Source organism: Camelina sativa, chromosome 6 (genome assembly GCF_030686135.1).
Source record: "Camelina sativa cultivar CO46 ecotype springtype chromosome 6, ASM3068613v1".
Taxonomy (NCBI): domain Eukaryota; kingdom Viridiplantae; phylum Streptophyta; class Magnoliopsida; order Brassicales; family Brassicaceae; genus Camelina; species Camelina sativa.
The window spans coordinates 16,075,369-16,090,995 of record NC_141885.1 but is presented as its reverse complement, the minus strand read 5'-3'; the positions used below and the strand labels follow the sequence as shown (position 1 = coordinate 16,090,995).

General features: G+C 38.8%; 3 protein-coding genes, 1 long non-coding RNA gene and 2 pseudogenes across 7 annotated transcripts; 2 read left to right on the top strand and 4 right to left on the bottom strand.

The window, feature by feature from the left end:
- Positions 1–260: 260 nt before the first annotated feature.
- LOC104791102 (putative pre-mRNA-splicing factor ATP-dependent RNA helicase DEAH3 pseudogene) lies at positions 261–1,708 on the bottom strand (annotated as a pseudogene). The gene has a single exon (XR_015559091.1). The product of XR_015559091.1 is annotated as a putative pre-mRNA-splicing factor ATP-dependent RNA helicase DEAH3 pseudogene (transcript).
- LOC104791103 (pentatricopeptide repeat-containing protein At3g48810) lies at positions 261–5,382 on the bottom strand. 3 transcript variants are annotated; one of them, XM_087453101.1, is made up of 2 exons: positions 2,023–5,382; positions 261–1,725 (listed from the first exon to the last, which is right to left on the bottom strand). In XM_087453101.1, exon 1 carries the CDS (start codon positions 4,202–4,204, stop codon positions 2,240–2,242), a length of 1,965 nt encoding a protein of 654 aa, XP_087309227.1. In that variant the 5' UTR covers positions 4,205–5,382; the 3' UTR covers positions 261–1,725; positions 2,023–2,239. The 3 variants fall into 3 exon arrangements, with proteins under 3 accessions (XP_087309227.1, XP_010515205.1, XP_087309228.1); XM_010516903.3 differs by having other exon boundaries at positions 261–1,922; positions 2,023–4,298; XM_087453102.1 differs by having other exon boundaries at positions 261–3,950; positions 4,064–4,270.
- On the top strand, positions 4,416–5,627 carry LOC104791101 (uncharacterized). Its single transcript, XM_010516901.3, has one exon. It carries the CDS (start codon positions 4,619–4,621, stop codon positions 5,474–5,476), a length of 858 nt encoding a protein of 285 aa, XP_010515203.1. The 5' UTR covers positions 4,416–4,618; the 3' UTR covers positions 5,477–5,627.
- A 944-nt stretch (positions 5,628–6,571) lies between these two features.
- LOC147942653 (uncharacterized) lies at positions 6,572–6,991 on the top strand. The gene is made up of 2 exons (XR_015559092.1): positions 6,572–6,692; positions 6,854–6,991. It is a non-coding gene; the product is annotated as an uncharacterized LOC147942653 (long non-coding RNA).
- Positions 6,992–8,045: 1,054 nt separating this feature from the next.
- On the bottom strand, positions 8,046–8,786 carry LOC104698973 (agamous-like MADS-box protein AGL97 pseudogene; annotated as a pseudogene).
- A 1,992-nt stretch (positions 8,787–10,778) lies between these two features.
- Positions 10,779–14,473, bottom strand: LOC104791099 (long chain base biosynthesis protein 2b). The gene is made up of 12 exons (XM_010516900.3): positions 14,085–14,473; positions 13,926–13,991; positions 13,656–13,744; positions 13,334–13,479; positions 13,124–13,248; positions 12,954–13,047; positions 12,700–12,863; positions 12,405–12,566; positions 11,959–12,085; positions 11,685–11,851; positions 11,479–11,586; positions 10,779–11,246 (listed from the first exon to the last, which is right to left on the bottom strand). Exons 1-12 carry the CDS (start codon positions 14,208–14,210, stop codon positions 11,151–11,153), a joined length of 1,470 nt encoding a protein of 489 aa, XP_010515202.1. The 5' UTR covers positions 14,211–14,473; the 3' UTR covers positions 10,779–11,150.
- Positions 14,474–15,627: the final 1,154 nt, after the last annotated feature.

Below are 15,627 nucleotides of genomic sequence, written 5' to 3'. Positions count from 1 at the left end.
TCTTAAACTGAAACCAAAATTTGCAACTCATACATCAATACACTCACCTGTAGGTTTTATACAAAAATTACGAGTTTTATGAGATTTTTGTTAACACTCAACTCGTCAACACGAGCTTTTTTGTGTATTTGGATTCCTTAATTTGTCTGCATTGGCAAAACAGCTGTGAAAAGAAAAAGAAGCATTGTACATCACTTCTTTATAATCAAATTTTGGCTAATCTTGTCGCATAAAATTGTGGTATAAAGTAGTAGTCTGTATTTTTGGCTAATGTTATTTAAAATTTGTAGTTAAGCATGTACATAATGAAGTTAAGTAAGTATCTAAAATATCAAAAAATAGGAACAATTGTAAATTCGAAGGGACTACATATCGATTAAATCAACTTAAATTAGACCTCCAGACTCATCATCTCGCCTATCTTTGTCAAGTTACCTTCATCGTCCACTGCTCCCAGGTCAAACAAATCCGTCAAGGCCTGAAAAAGGGTCTTAGGGAAAGGAGGATCCATAAAGTTCAAGGATAACAAGTCCTTCACACCCAGCCTTTTCAAGGCCAGAACTGTGTTTACGAGGTTTGCTCTATACATCTCAGGAACCTCCAGCGGTATTAAGCCACTGTAAATTTCCTGTGTGTATAGCCTGAAACATTTACCAGGCCCTGTTGTACCGGCACGACGTGCCCTCTGGTCAGCACTTGCCATGGATATTGGGGACACCACCAAGGAGTCTAGACGAGTTTTTGGGTTGTAGTATTTCTGCATGGAGAAACCAGGATCAACGACGTAAACAATCCCGTCGATGGATAGAGAAGTCTCTGCAATGTTTGTGGAGACGACAATCTTTCTCACGGGATGTGGTGTGGGATCGAAAGCCCTCTGTTGCATGGCAGGCGGGAGGAAGGAATACAGTGGCACGACTTTGACTTGATCTCCGAGCTTATGTAAGATCCTGCTGCAAGCATCTTCAATCTCTTCTTCCCCGGTTAGGAAAACAAGAACATCACCAGGTGGCTCACACATGTGAATCTGGATAACTTTGCGTATAGCAGCCTCGAGATAGTGAGTCACAGGCTCTTGAGTATAAATGATCTCCACTGGATGGAGCCTACCTGGGACTTTGATGAGAGGCACATGACCGCCAAAATAGTAGCGGAGCTTGTGGGCGTATAGGGTTGAACTCATCACAACCAGCTTAAGAGTAGGCCGGCTAGTCAAGGCTTTTACAAGAATACCAAAAAGCAAATCCGTGGCTATACTTCTTTCGTGGGCCTCGTCCAGAATGATCGCTTTGTAATTTGATAAGAGCGGATCCACCAGTGCTTCTCTCAGAAGCATTCCATCGGTCAGGTACTTGAGCACGGTTCTGGAGCTGCTGCAATCGTCGAAACGGACTGTGCAACCGACTTCTTCACCGATCACTGCATCCATCTCTTCAGCAACTCGGCGGGCCGCAGACATCGCTGCAACTCTACAAGGCTGCGTGCACCCAACAACCAACCTCCCAGTCCCACCAGGATTAGGGTTTTCATTGACCAAAGCTTCTAAAACGAACTGTGGGATTTGCGTTGTCTTACCACTGCCCGTATCACCCACCAATATCACCTTCTGATTTTCTTTCAAAGCTTGGAGAAACTCGTCTTTGTGTACCCATACTGGTAGGTTCCTACGTTCCTCCTGTATTTCCAAATACCTCGCAGAGTTCACCATATCGATTCTCTTCAAGACTTCAACAAAACATAAAAAATAAAAATAAAAAGTTAGTAAACCTGTCTCTTCTATTTATAACCCAAAAAAAGAAACCTATTTTCCTTTTCCCAGAGTATTTGGGTTTTGTTAAACTTTCTTTTGGATTTTTTTCTACAAGAGCCTGGAGAATTGTATTTAGCTTCTACGGAGAGCATATACGGCTTATACGGCTTATCTGTAACCAAAAATATAATTATAGAATAAAAGACTGCTGACCATAATCATTTACTACAGAAGCATGACCAAAGAGTATCTGTCTCTTCATATTTCCTTACCAATCTCTCAGCAATGTATTTGTCAGGATTTTTCTTGCTAGGATTGAGATGTTTGCTTGGAGTTCTTAAAGGGTTCAGTGAAGACCCACAAGCCAAGCTTCCATCTGACACAAGATTTCCATATATCCACCGCAGTTGATGCTTCTACTCAAGACAGATACGAAAATGGCTTCCCAACAAATTGAACAAGATTAATTTTCCATATGGTAGACTGATCTCATGGGCTCAAGATGTCATCGAGAATAAAACATCGAACCAATACATTCCATGTAGCAATACTTGGGACAATACCTTCACTTATCATCCTCTCAAGAAGAATCACTGCATCCTCCCGACAATTAGAACTGCATAGACCCCATAACACATTTGTGTAAGAGATTACATCAGGCCACCACTTTCTTCTTCCACATGAAACTAGATCCAACATCTGGACTGCCCTCTCAGCTTTTCCTTGTTTGCAATATGCTAATAATATCATGTTCATTGTAATCTCATCCGGAGATTTACCATCGACCATCATTTTTCCTACTAGCTGCAGAGCTATCCCCGGGAGACCTGCATTGCATGATCCATGTAAAAGTGTGTTGTAAGTCGATGAGCTCCACTCCACACCTCTCATGAATATCTCTCGGGTAAGACCATATGCTTCTTCTATTCGGTTTGCCTTTGCGAGCCCATCCAGCAACTCATTATATGTTACAATGTTGGGAGGACATTTGTACTGCTGCTCCATTTGTCTGAACACTTTCTCAGCCCAATCAAGCCTCCCAGCATCGCATAAACCTTTGATAAAAGCGTTAAACGTTGGCACAGAAGGAGCACAGTTCTCTTTAGACATAATTTCTATAAGAGATTCAGCTTCTTTAAACTTGGAGTGCCTACAAAGAGCTTCCACCATGTTCGTATACACCACAACATTTGGGGAGCATCCACTAGTTAGCATCTTATTCCATATATAAACTGCACCCTCGAGGCTACCTCTTTTGGCAAAGCCGTTGATAAGAGAGCCATAGGTTCTGATGTTTGGAGGACATCTGTTTTCTTCCATGTGTGAAAAGACAGAAATAGCCTTTCTCATATTCCCATGGGAACAAAATCCTTGAACCAAAGTATTAAACGCTACAACATTCGGTTGCAACTCAAATCCTCTGATCATCCGGTTCCACAAGTCTAGAGCATCGACTGCTGTACCTCTTACAAAACAACCCTTCACAAGAGAAGTCAATGTATGATTATTTGGATGACACCCTCGTTTCAACATCTGCGCCAAAAGCGAGAAAGCAAGCTCAATGTGACCAGAATTGCAAAGCACATTGATAACTGTAGAGTAGGAGATAACATTAGGAGATATCCCCTTCTCCACCATTTCTCTCATCAGTTCAAACGCTCCTTTGTAATCATGGTCTTTGCATAACCCATTAATCAAAGCGTTATACACACTCACAACAGGTTCAAATTTTCCTGCCAGCTCCCTACCTTCCTTCACCATACCAAACTCACACATCGATGAGATCACAGTAGTGTAGCTCACAGCATCAGGACAACACCCTTTATTCGACATCTCCACTAGCAACTTCTTCGCACCATCAACCTTATTGTTCTTACACAAAGCCTTAAGAAGAACATTATAAGTGAACACATTAGGCTCAAACCCATCTCTCTTCATATCTCTATAAACCGTATAAATCATCTGAATCCTATTCTCACCAAGCAGAGTATCCAAAACATGGTTATAAATCTTAACCGAAGGATCACACCCAAACTCCTTAATCCTATAAAACATCTCCACAGCTCGTTCAGCTAAACCCACTTGTCTATAAACACTAATAACACTGATAAACAAATCTTCAGAACAATGGAAACCTTGGAGTTTCATTTGCTGCAGAAGATACTGAACACTATCAACCTGACCATCCATCGCAAGCTTCCTGATCATCACCTCAAATGTTAAAGGCGTGTGCTTGAAAAGATTCGAATTTGCAACGGATTTGAAGAAATGCAAAGCTAAAGGAACACAAGACTCTTGTCTCAGCCTCTTTACCACATCTGATTCTTTGATCTCCGCATGGTTTGTTGTAGCTTCTGGGAGGAGATGATTCACATTGAGATTTGTATTGAGAACAAATGGTATAAGAGGTTTTTGAACTTTCAACAGCAACGAACATCCTTCTTTCAGATACATGACCGCCGCGAATATACCCAAATCTTCTGCCGAACCTGAAAAATCTCAGGTCTCTCTCTCAAGGATGAAGATGAAGAAGATGAGTGAATGACCATTTTACCCTTCCTCAAAGGGGGAGAATCAAAATTTTATTTTTTAGGAATTAGAAAAGAAAGTGAAAAAAGTGGAGGGACTTGTTTATAAATATTCTTAAAAAAACTGTTATACACACGTGTCAGTAACTAAACACCTCTCCTTCTTCTTCCTTCTTCGATTCGATTCCTCCTGATGACGATTCTCACATCCCACTTCCGATTCCTTTCTTCAGATAAAACCTAAAAAGACTTGCCCTTTCATCTTCTCCAGTAACACACTTTGCTTATGGCGGTTCCAATCTGAGAAACTTGGAAATAAAGAAACCACTTTGCCCTTGAGATGGCGGAATTGCAGCCACTGGATGGTCAGCAAACAAACGGCGGAGTTAATCCTACTCCGGCGTCAACTTCAGCCGAAGCGACGGCGATTACAGCCGCGGGATCGAAACGATTGAGAAGACCAAGTGTTCGATTAGGCGAAATCGGCGGGGACCAGTATCAGCAGCAACATCATCACCACGCGGCGGCGTCGGCGGGGGCGTACGATTCGCAGGGGAGGAGATCGAAATGGACACAGGCGGCGACGACGACGAGTGGTAATAGAAAATATATGAGTAAATCGTCGAGGACGAAAGCCCTAACGAATTTGAGTTCTGGGTATGAGAATATCGGAACCCTAGATGATGAAAGAGATGGAAATGTGGATTCTTTTGGTGTTGCGAGTTGGCGGGTCAAGAAACGGGTCGGGTCAGCGGCGGCGAAGAGGGTCCGATCCAATTGGGTATCAAAAATTGGGGATGGGGATGAGAAAATTAGTGGAGGGGAAGAATTGGAAGGTGGGTTTAGGGATTTTAGCAGAGAAGATTCAGAGAGTCCGATAAAGGAAGAGTCTTTGGATAGAGATGGTGGTGGCTTTTACGGTAGAAGAAGGTATGAGGGTAAGAATAGTAGTGGAAACAGAGAATTCGAATCGAATATGGATGGAGGAGTTGGTGGTGGAGGAAGAGAAGGTGTGAAGATATGGCTACAAGAGTTAGGGTTAGGGAGATATTGGCCTATGTTTGAGATACATGAGGTTGATGAAGAGGTTTTGCCATTGTTGACATTGGAAGATCTTAAAGATATGGGGATTAATGCTGTTGGATCCAGGAGGAAGATGTTTCGTGCAATTCAGAAGCTTGGTAGGGAGTTCTCATGAGTGTGTGAGAGAGATTTTTGATCGTTTTTTTTTTGTTCTGTTCTTGTTTTTTTTGTTGATGATAGTCAGTCATGGCAGAGTATAAGCTTGCAATGTCTGAAACCATGAAAGGCTTTTTTTTTGTTTCCTCTATAGATCTTTCATTCGTCTCTATTTTTTGTTATCTTGATATTTGTTGTTTGAATGTAGCATCAGACACAGTAGTGTTAGTAGAAGTGGGAGTGGCAAAAGTAGAGTAGAAGAAGGTTTTGAACACTTTTGATCTCACTTTTCTTCACTTGAGATTGTCTCCATGGATGTTCTTGATGATGACAAGGATTATGCAGTCGAATAGGTGTAGCTATTTGCAATAGAAGTTTTAAGGAGAAGAGAACGAATGTCTTTTAGTTACACTGTGAAGTCTTCAGCTTTCTCAATATGTAGAAATCGGAGCGATTGAGAAATATAAACTTAGACTCTTCAAACTCACACTTACCTCTTTTCATATGTGGGTGGAAACAGAGGAACCATTTAACCAAAAAAGGTAGCGGCTCTGACTTAATACGGGAATTTGTTATGTGTTTGATCCCATTTTTCTCTTCAAACTCACACAGACCTCTTTTCATATGTGTATGAACCATTTTTCTCTTCTTCTTGCGTCTTTGGAGCTGTCGGAATATATCTGATCCTGGTAAGGTCACCTGCTTTGCTTATAACCTGTCATAACACAGAGAGGAACTATAAGCACAGTCCCTTTTTCAAGATTTAGCCTTTTGGGGTAGATTCAAATCATGTATACTATGCTGATAATTTGTTAAGCCTTCATGGAGTTACTACTACTACTACTACTACTACTAGTATGGCTCTTCTTGGTAAATCCGTAAATGATATGGGAGATCAAGCGAGTGAGCTCGATGCAAGATATTTTACATGTAGGGCTTTAGGAAGATCTTTTTTTGAGTGAGATGCGGATCGAATATGCATATACGAGCCCTGACTCGCAACAGATAATAGCAGGGAAACTGACGACCACAACTGCCAAGTGCCAACTATAGCATTAGATTCAACTATATTCATTATATTTAATATAATTTTTTAAACGAGCTTTCGATGCAAGTGCTTTTGTGCTACATACATACTCAGTGTACTATCCTATCACCATTTTTTATAATAATACTATTTGATCATCCAGATGCTAGGATTACACTATACAGCAATGGCAGAGATGAAGGATCAGGTACCACAACTCTGTTTCTTTAAAAGTACTCTCCATACTAATATGTTTTTTTAGCATTCGTGCATGTGCAATGAATCTTAACCCAAAAAGTTCCCACAATTAGTATCAGCTCTATTTCCTCATTTGTCATTTCACCCATGAAATTTCCTTTATTGGCACAGGGATGGGATCCAGCTGCTCTTGCTAGACATCAGATAAGAGTTCCAAAAATTGGTGAAGGAGTAAGCTTCTTTTAACGTACATAGTTTGATAGACATTAGAAGCCATTTTACTGCAATATTACAATTCCATAAATTTCAGACCAATTGAAATATATGCACTGACCTGACTTCATGCATATCCGTAAGATATTGTTTACAGTAACAGAAAAAAAGTCTCTACTCTCTGTACATAGTTCTAATTAAAGAGGCTATTAGTTCCCAATTCCAATAGTATTACAAGATTCTAAAAGATTCATATCGATATAAGATTCTGGTTGTTATGTTCAAGTGAAAGACTATAAGTTGAGCTTTTTTGGAAAGAAGTTGAGTGTGTATGGAATGTTTCATTGCTGACACTCTTGAGTCTTGAATGTTTTAACTTAGACATGGAACGTGGGAGAGTTTGCATTTAGATATAGCATAAATCACCTATTGCCTATGTTACTTGATGCCTGCTTTGACACTTTAGAATTCGTGACTAGTATTGTGTACAGCTGCAGTAAAAAGTCCTCCTACTTGTATTCATATCGACCTAACTTAAGGTATTGTCTGTGATGATGTAGGTATGGTGGTAAATATTCTCTTTCTCCCCCTCTTGACATTCTTACAGCATCCGGCATTGACTTTTGGTGTCAACAGAGAGTCCAGACATTTCTTTAAATTTTATATTGTTGTTATATTACTGTCAAAATTTTAGTTGATTTAGTTGTGGTGGAGATATAATTAGTTAATTAACTGTTCTACTTTAGCCTTCTCTTTAACCTGGGAGGGAGTAACAAACAGTAAGTTACATTAATGCTTCTTTTACGTACGATCTTGAGTTTTCAATTGATATTTTAAGAATGGCTTCAGGAGAAAGTAGCATCCTTGTTGGTGCGTTTAATCATACAGTTTGACAAAGAAATATGGGAAAACAAGAGTGAAAAGAAAGAAGCTAAAAAAGTACTCTTAAGGATGTTACGATCTCTCACATCTATTATTCAGTATGAACCAACAAGTTCATCATATCCTAAATACATTTTAAGATTAACCACTAAAACAAATATCATAAAGAACAGATAGAGATTACAGTGCAGTGCAGAGAATACAATACAAATTAGTAGCAAGAAGTGTATTTTAGGGATTAGAAGGTTGTAGACGTGTGAGAGACTACTTATGCATATAGAGCATCAATATCAAAATCATTGAAGAAATCAGAAGAGAAGAACTCGTCGTCGTCCAAATTGATCATCGGCATAGCAGCTTGAGATTGAGTCTCATGAACCTCAGAATCAAATATTTGATCAAAGTCGAGCCCTTGGTTGCTGCATCCTTCACCCACGTAATCGATCATCGGCATAGCCTGAGACTGAGTCTCAACCTCAGAAGCAAATATTTGATCAAAGTATTCCATCCCTTGGTTGCTGCATCCACCCACGTCGTCGTTTCCACGTAAAGTAAAAGAAGAAGCATTGTTGTTGTTGTTTTTGTTGTTGTTGTTGTCCTTCTCCACGACGACGTGTTGATGATCTCTTTGCAACTCCTTGAGATCTTGTAACATCCTCTTCATCGAAACAATCGCGTCACCCAATTCCTCCGCATTCTCCGAATTGGCGAGACTCTCGTCTTCCCACCAAAACCCTAGATTTTCGTCATCGACGTCCCGAGTCGGAGTCTCATCAGCGAGGAAAGCAGCGACAACGCTATCCACAGACGAGTGTCCAAACGTGTAGAAAGAGTTGTGGGAATTAGCAGAAACAGGAGTGGCTAAGATTGCAATCTGAGCGTCGGAGAGAAGACAAAGCTCCGACGCTTTGCTGAAAAGGCCCTTCCTACGTTTCGAGAATGTAACAGCACGTGCATCTTTCCCCTCTATCTTCTTCTCTGTATCTATCTTCCTCTTCAAGGCCCCCATTGTTATTGATCGATGTTTTCGAGAGACGATCGAGTTACAAACCAAAGAGAGATCAAGTTACGAACCAGAGAGAGACGATCAAATTACAAACTGAGAGTTTAGGGTTTTCTCGTGTTTGCCTGTTGCGACTGTTGTTGTGTTGAGAAACAATGTATACTATATAGTATATATAGAGAGACTTTAGCCTCAACTCTCCTTTTTTCCTTTTTTTGAACCCTAAAAAATCACCTGAACTCCTTTTCCTTTTCCTTTGTTTTTTTTTTTGGAAACATTAAGCGTTTAATTAATTTATTGTTTACTTTTTTAAAAAAGATAAGTAAATTAGGTTTTAGTAAAAACGTCCGTCACACTATATGTTAACCAATCGTAGTATTTGATGCTAAGCTTCTCAACGTTGGACTTTTGTTGTCACATAGAAAACTTGGTACCATCTTGTGTAACCAAATCAAACATTTCTTCTTTCTTGCATATAAAGAAAAATCTTTTAAAAGCATGTACGTAGCTTATAAAACTTACAAGTAAAGAATTTAAAACAATCAACTATGCTACTGACTTGGGCCAATGATGATCAGATCAGATCATATTAGAGAGTTAACCAGTTAAAATAATCTGATGTACGGAACATGGCCAAGAAGATGCATAGATATGTACTAATAAGTATAGAGACATTGCAATGCAGGACAGCATACCAGCGTCCAAATCCTTGTTTGAAACTGTAACATCACCAGAGGACTTGCTACTGAACCAGGATTTATCCGGACGCATCCAGTTCATGAACTTGCCAAGAAAACTACAACGACCTTGTTCGTTTATTCATTTGGATGGACCATCTGAATGAATCATTCAGGTGTTGTTCGTTTTTGTCAAAAAAAAAGAGCATCATCCAGAATTATTCACATGGATCATCTGAATGGGTTTTAAAATTTTAGTCAAAAATTTGAAACTCATTTGGATGATTCTAGTTGGACCATTTGGATGAAGATGGTTCATAAAAACATAACAGGAGAATTATTGATTAACCATCCAAATGAACTATTTTTTTATCTTGTTTGTTGGATCATTTGCCATTGAAATGAATCATTTAGATGTATCATTTAAATAGATCATTTAGATGGAAATGCTAAATGATGAAACGAACATGGCCAACTTGTCTTTGTAAAGACTAGTGAGAAGCAGAGCAATGGGGGTTTTCAGAGTCAGGTTTCTTATACATAAGCTTCGTGTGAAAAATAGTATCCAACATAGATACAACTTCAACGATATTCCTGCCTTTGTTCAACATCACGCAGCTCGGCCTGCAAAAGTTTTGAAATCAAAAAATTAGACAAAAAGAAGAAACTGTAAGTATTAACCAGGATCATGTTTGGTGCAAAATATTTTACCTTTTGGCATTTGCAGCATCTGTGATCTCAGCTCGAGTTGGAACACCGGATTTAACAAGTGATTCCAGAACCTGAGTTGCCATCATTACCGCTACACGAGCAGCTTTACAGATACCTATAATCTCTTCCTGTATATTAGCCAATCTCTCCCATCCACATTCCACTGCAAGATCACCTCGAGCTATCATAACTCCCAAAGGATTCGAACACTTCATTGCCTCTAACAGAATCAATGACAAGTTCTTGAATCCACTTTCCGTTTCAACCTTTAGCACAATACCAAGATCATCTAGTTTCCTTTTCTTGAGTTCTTGCCTTAGAACGGTAATATCATAAGCGTTACCGCTTACCCGGGATAGCTTCAGGTGTTGGAATTGGAACAACTAACTATTTAGTTGGCGGCAGATAATGCATGATAAAACAACTTCCATATCAACTAAATTTAGGTTTACCTCAACATGTTAAGAGGAAGTATACATACTTCGCCTCATGATCCCAACAAGATCAATAATGGCAGAGTACCATTACCATACCATTCAAGTATCCACAAGCTTTAATATACGGGAAAGCTTTCTACAACAAGCAGAATTATAAATTGTTGCCACAGAAATTTTGATAATTTTGAGAACCACTCTACTACGGCTTGTATAGTCTTGGTGGTCTCTGGAAGACCGAAACCAAAATTTCGAAGATACTTCAGGTCCAACGAATTGGGCCCCTAAGTTCGTGGAGTGAAGCAGAAGCACAAATGTCTACGATAGCATCTGAATTTTTTTTGGGCAATAATTTACGAGGGGAACTATACAATTAAACCCTTACAAAAGCAATAGGAAATCAAAAGAAAGAAGAAGACAACAATCACATGTTTCACGACAAGTAACAGGACGACAAAACAAAGACCGACAGCCAGAAAATTGTACACTAATGATAATTAATTGCTAACCAAAACCTCTTCCGAAAAGAAAACTGATGCATTACTGTTTTAATCCAATTTAATGCCATTTTTCTCTTCGTCTTGCTTCTTTGGAGCTGCCGGAAAATATTTAATCCCGGTAAGGTCACCAGCTTTGCTTATAACCTGTCCATAACAAATATAGGATTGGAGTGTGAGAAGGATGAACTAAAAGCAGAGTCCCTTTTTTTAGGACTTAGCCTTTTGTGTATAGATTCAATTCATGTATGATATGCTGAGAATTTGTCAAGCTTTCATGGAGTTTATCAGAGGATTCAGGTTTCCTACTATTACTAGGGCAATACATGTTAAATGATGTGGGAGAGAAAGAGAGTGAACTAAAAGGGAGATGTAGTACCTGTAGGGCTTTAATAAGATCTTCTCTTGAGTGAGATGCCGATATGCAAATACGAGCCCTGGCTAGCAATAGAGGTGTAGCAGGGAAACCGACGACCACAACTGCCAACTGTTTACGATTTATAAAAATACGTTAACATAAGAGCTGAATTTCCCTTGTGTGAGAAAGCAAGTAAGATAATGCAGCAGAAATAAGAGAAGGCTTACGTTTTCTCGCAAACATTCCCTTGAGAAGGCTGGGATTTTTGCTGGATTGTAAAGCATTATTGGCATCACTGGGGAATCATTGTCTCCAAGAACCTCAAACCCCATCTTCTGCAACTCAGCCCTGAAAAAGTTGCTGTTCTCCCTTATTCTTGCTAACTTTTGTGCCCCTGCGAACGTTTTTTTAAGAAGAATTTGAGACAGAAACTTGAGATTATGAAACTCAAAGAGCAAAAGAGTTGCAGTAGCAAGAGCAAAAAAAAAACTGCAGAGATACCTCTGTTTGAACCGTCCTCTCCGAGGATAACTTGTATGGCCGATATGATTTGTTGTGCGGAAGGAGTTGAAATTGATGTTGCGTACAGGTGAGCAGGGCAATGGTGCTTCAAATATTGGATGAGGTCCTACAAAGTTAAAACACAATATGTTATAAAGCCTTTGGTCGATTTTGGGATGATGAAGTGTACTGCTTGCCTAAGGAATCACGCTGTCTGTTTGTGTCGATATAGAATGGCCTTACTGTATCCGCTTTTTACTCATCTTTAAAAAGTTTCATTACTTCATCATAAGAGATTATTTTAATTTGCATAAAATGTACAACATTTTTTTCATATATCTAAGTTTCCTGGAAGGTCCAACTTATGATTTATGAAAACAATATAAACCATGGAAATGTGCAAACAATCAATCAGTGAGTGAAAACAAAGGTATATAATTGCTAACCTTGGATCCGGCAATATAGCCACCACAAGACCCGAACGATTTTGTGAAAGTTCCCATCATTATGTCTATATCAGCAGTGTCAACTCCCAGGAGTTCACAAACACCCCTTCCTGTCTTGCCAATTGCTCCAATGCTGTGAGCTTCGTCCAAGTAAACATACGCCTGAAACGAGGATATGCAAGAAGTTATGTAAGACATCAGACAACCAAATTAGTGTTGGACAACTTTTAATGATCGAGTTCCTTAATCTCTCATTCATGTTAAACACAAAAGATGGTTTACCATGTTACCTCACCTTATACTTTTTGCATATTGAGACAATCTCGGGAAGATGACAAATTTCCCCTTCCATGCTGTAAATACCCTCAACCACAACAATAATTTTCTTCCACGGTCTGTGCGTCCTGGGTTGTCCCTCAGCGATTTGTTCTTTCAATACTTTTTCCAAATGAGAAGGTGCTGCAAAGCAATCAACAAGAGAGCATAAAGATAATGTCACCTATTTAATTGGCAAAAAATTTTGGAAAGTGAATCATGAGAAATGCTTACTGTTATGTTGGAAAACGCGGATAGTGGCTCCTGAACCTCGAGCACCATTGACAATTGAAGTATGGTTCAAAGAATCACTTATTATCAACCCTCCCTGTATACATGGCAGTAAGTAAGCTACTAAAAACATGGAAATAAGTGTTCATCAGAAGATGGAGCAGCATACGTACCTTTCCAATCAAGACAGGAATGATAGCTGAGTTTGTTGCGTAGCCCATGCCACAGACAATAGCAGCAGGTTGTCCCACATATTTAGCAACACATTCCTCAAGTTCAGCATGCACAGACGTAGTTCCTGATAGCAGAAACAACAGATGTCAGGCAACAACAAAGAGAAGAGAATTGTTGGAGACCTAATACACAAAGACGACACTTTGTACCTGCATCAACGCGAGAGCTGCATGTACTAGCTGAAAATTTCTTCAAAGACTCAATAACACGAGGCGTGCAATATTCATCGAAAGAACCAAATCCAAGATAATTGTAGGAACCCAGATTAAGGCACCTGCTAGTCTTTGTTGTTCGCCTACACAGAGTTTGCAACCAAAAAGGTTTACTATTTGAAATCCTCGGCGTAGGTGATAAATCTCAATTCTCAATTCTCAATTCTCAATTCTCAATTCACATTTGGTTTCATTATCTCCTAACGTGACCACAGAAACAATGACTGTTCAATAGATAAAGCAGAGGAAACAGACTCACTTAAGCGTCTTGTTGTTGTCATTAGAGACTCTCTCAACAACATCAACCCAGGCATCAGGTGCACTTGATATTGGACGTCCAAAACAGTCCTGTGTCAACATTAAAGATTTAAGAATCAAACACCAAACAAAGAGTCCATAAACAATACTCCACAAACAGGAACATTTTATATTATTCCTACGGCTTGCAACAACTAAATGTTCACCAATAAGGCCACAAATGAAGAGATTGAACATAATGTTAGAACAGAAACAAAATTGGAGAAGAAACCTGAATACGATGATATAATCGTCTGATGTAGAAATCCTCATGCGCCAAACAGATCGGTGCGTATCCCTATACACAAATTAGGAATGAAGACTCAACAACGCCGCCACAAAAGCGATCACAATAGAATCAGATTGATTTTGTGAGGAGAAGAAATTGAACCTGGAGATTGTTGGTGCGCCACCAATCGAAGAGAAGGCGGGAGTAATCGCGGAGCTGGCCAAAGGCGAAGAGCAAGCCGTAGCTGAAATACGTTGATACAGCTGTAAGGTATGGGATCGTAATCATTGTTTCAGCTCCTCCGGCGTCGTTTTCTTCTTCTCCGATACGATTCTCTCCTCTCTATCTCTCTCTCTCAAGATCTGGAAAAATCTGCGCCTGCTCTCACGCAAGAGAGAGAAGAGAAGAGAAGAGAAGAGAAGAGAGATTTTGAATTCAACCTTTGTTTGAGTTCTTCTTCCCTTTCGTCGAATAATCGGATCCTTAAACCAATCATCTTCTCTCCTCTTCGTTTTTTTTTTTTGACTATTCTATATTGAACGGTAAGTATAATTCTAAGAAAATAATTTAATTTTCTCAAATTTAAATAAATAGTTTTAATTATTTAACATTTTAAGAGAATTGAAATATTTTTAAATAACAACTCCCCTACCCTAAATGTTAGTTTACTCAACTGTTTTACATGATATTTATTTACTCAATTACATATGTGATATGTCTAAATTTATTAAGTATTATTCTCAAAAAATATAAACCATCATTTTTATGATAACTAATGGAAACGGAATATGCTAAAAAAATGCACTCTGAGAAATGTTTTCATAAAGTTTTTTTTTTTTTTTTTTTTGTCAGTATTGATACATAGAGAGGAGATTACAGGTTGTCAATTGTTCATTATATTGCTCATACAAGTTGGTGTAATTTTCCTTTTGGTGATTCAATCTGATTATTAACTTTATAAACCGCTATTTCAAATCCGGATTTCCAATTGTTATTGAGCAACTGTATTGTGTAGTATACTCACTAAACCGGACTCGTGGTGAGAAATTAATTTTTTTTTTTTAAAAGGTCCTCTCTTTTGGTAATTTAATTTCACTTATTTCTTTAAACGGAAAATGCCACATTATGATGCATTGATGATATTCGATTACGGCAATTTTTGTGAGGAGTTAAATATTTGGAGACGAGATTCGTATATGTCCGAAATCTTAAACATTTAATGGAAATTAACAAAAAAAAAGAAAAAAAATAGGAAGATATGAAGTTGATTGTTAGGGTTTTTAAAATTTAGAGGATTAATTAAAATATTCTCTGCAACTGTCGGGTTCAACGACGATCCTCTAACTCTCAAAATTAGGAGTCTAAGGCAGAGTTATAATAATTATGCACCAAGTCGAATCACTGGTCTAAGTGGTTGTGTATGTTTCCACGGAAGACGGAACCTTGGTACCCACTTCTCTCTCTCAAGGCAGAGTCAAGCTTTAAGGTATAATCCCATCTTCGCTTCGTTTTTTCCATTCCACAACCACTAATAATCATGTCTCTTTGTCTTCACTACAATTTATATTGTCATCTTCTTCATTTCTTGACTTATTTTTTTTGTAGTGATATACTCATCCAGCGCCGTGCCGGCTCTAGGTTTTTAGGGGCGCTGACAATTTTTTTTTGAATGAAAGACCAATTTTTTTTAACCTTTGTTATATGT

Bases quoted from the DNA above. Each gene is read 5' to 3' on its own strand.
- LOC104791103 (XM_087453101.1), bottom strand. From the start codon at position 4,204: ATGTATCTGAAAGAAGGATGTTCGTTGCTGTTGAAAGTTCAAAAACCT.
- LOC104791101 (XM_010516901.3), top strand. From the start codon at position 4,619: ATGGCGGAATTGCAGCCACTGGATGGTCAGCAAACAAACGGCGGAGTT.
- LOC104791099 (XM_010516900.3), bottom strand. From the start codon at position 14,210: ATGATTACGATCCCATACCTTACAGCTGTATCAACGTATTTCAGCTAC. The intron at 13,992-14,084 runs GTTCAATTTCTT...ATTTGTGTATAG, and splicing joins GGCGCACCAACAATCTCCAG to GGATACGCACCGATCTGTTT. The intron at 13,048-13,123 runs GTACGTATGCTG...CCATGTATACAG, and splicing joins TTCCTGTCTTGATTGGAAAG to GGAGGGTTGATAATAAGTGA.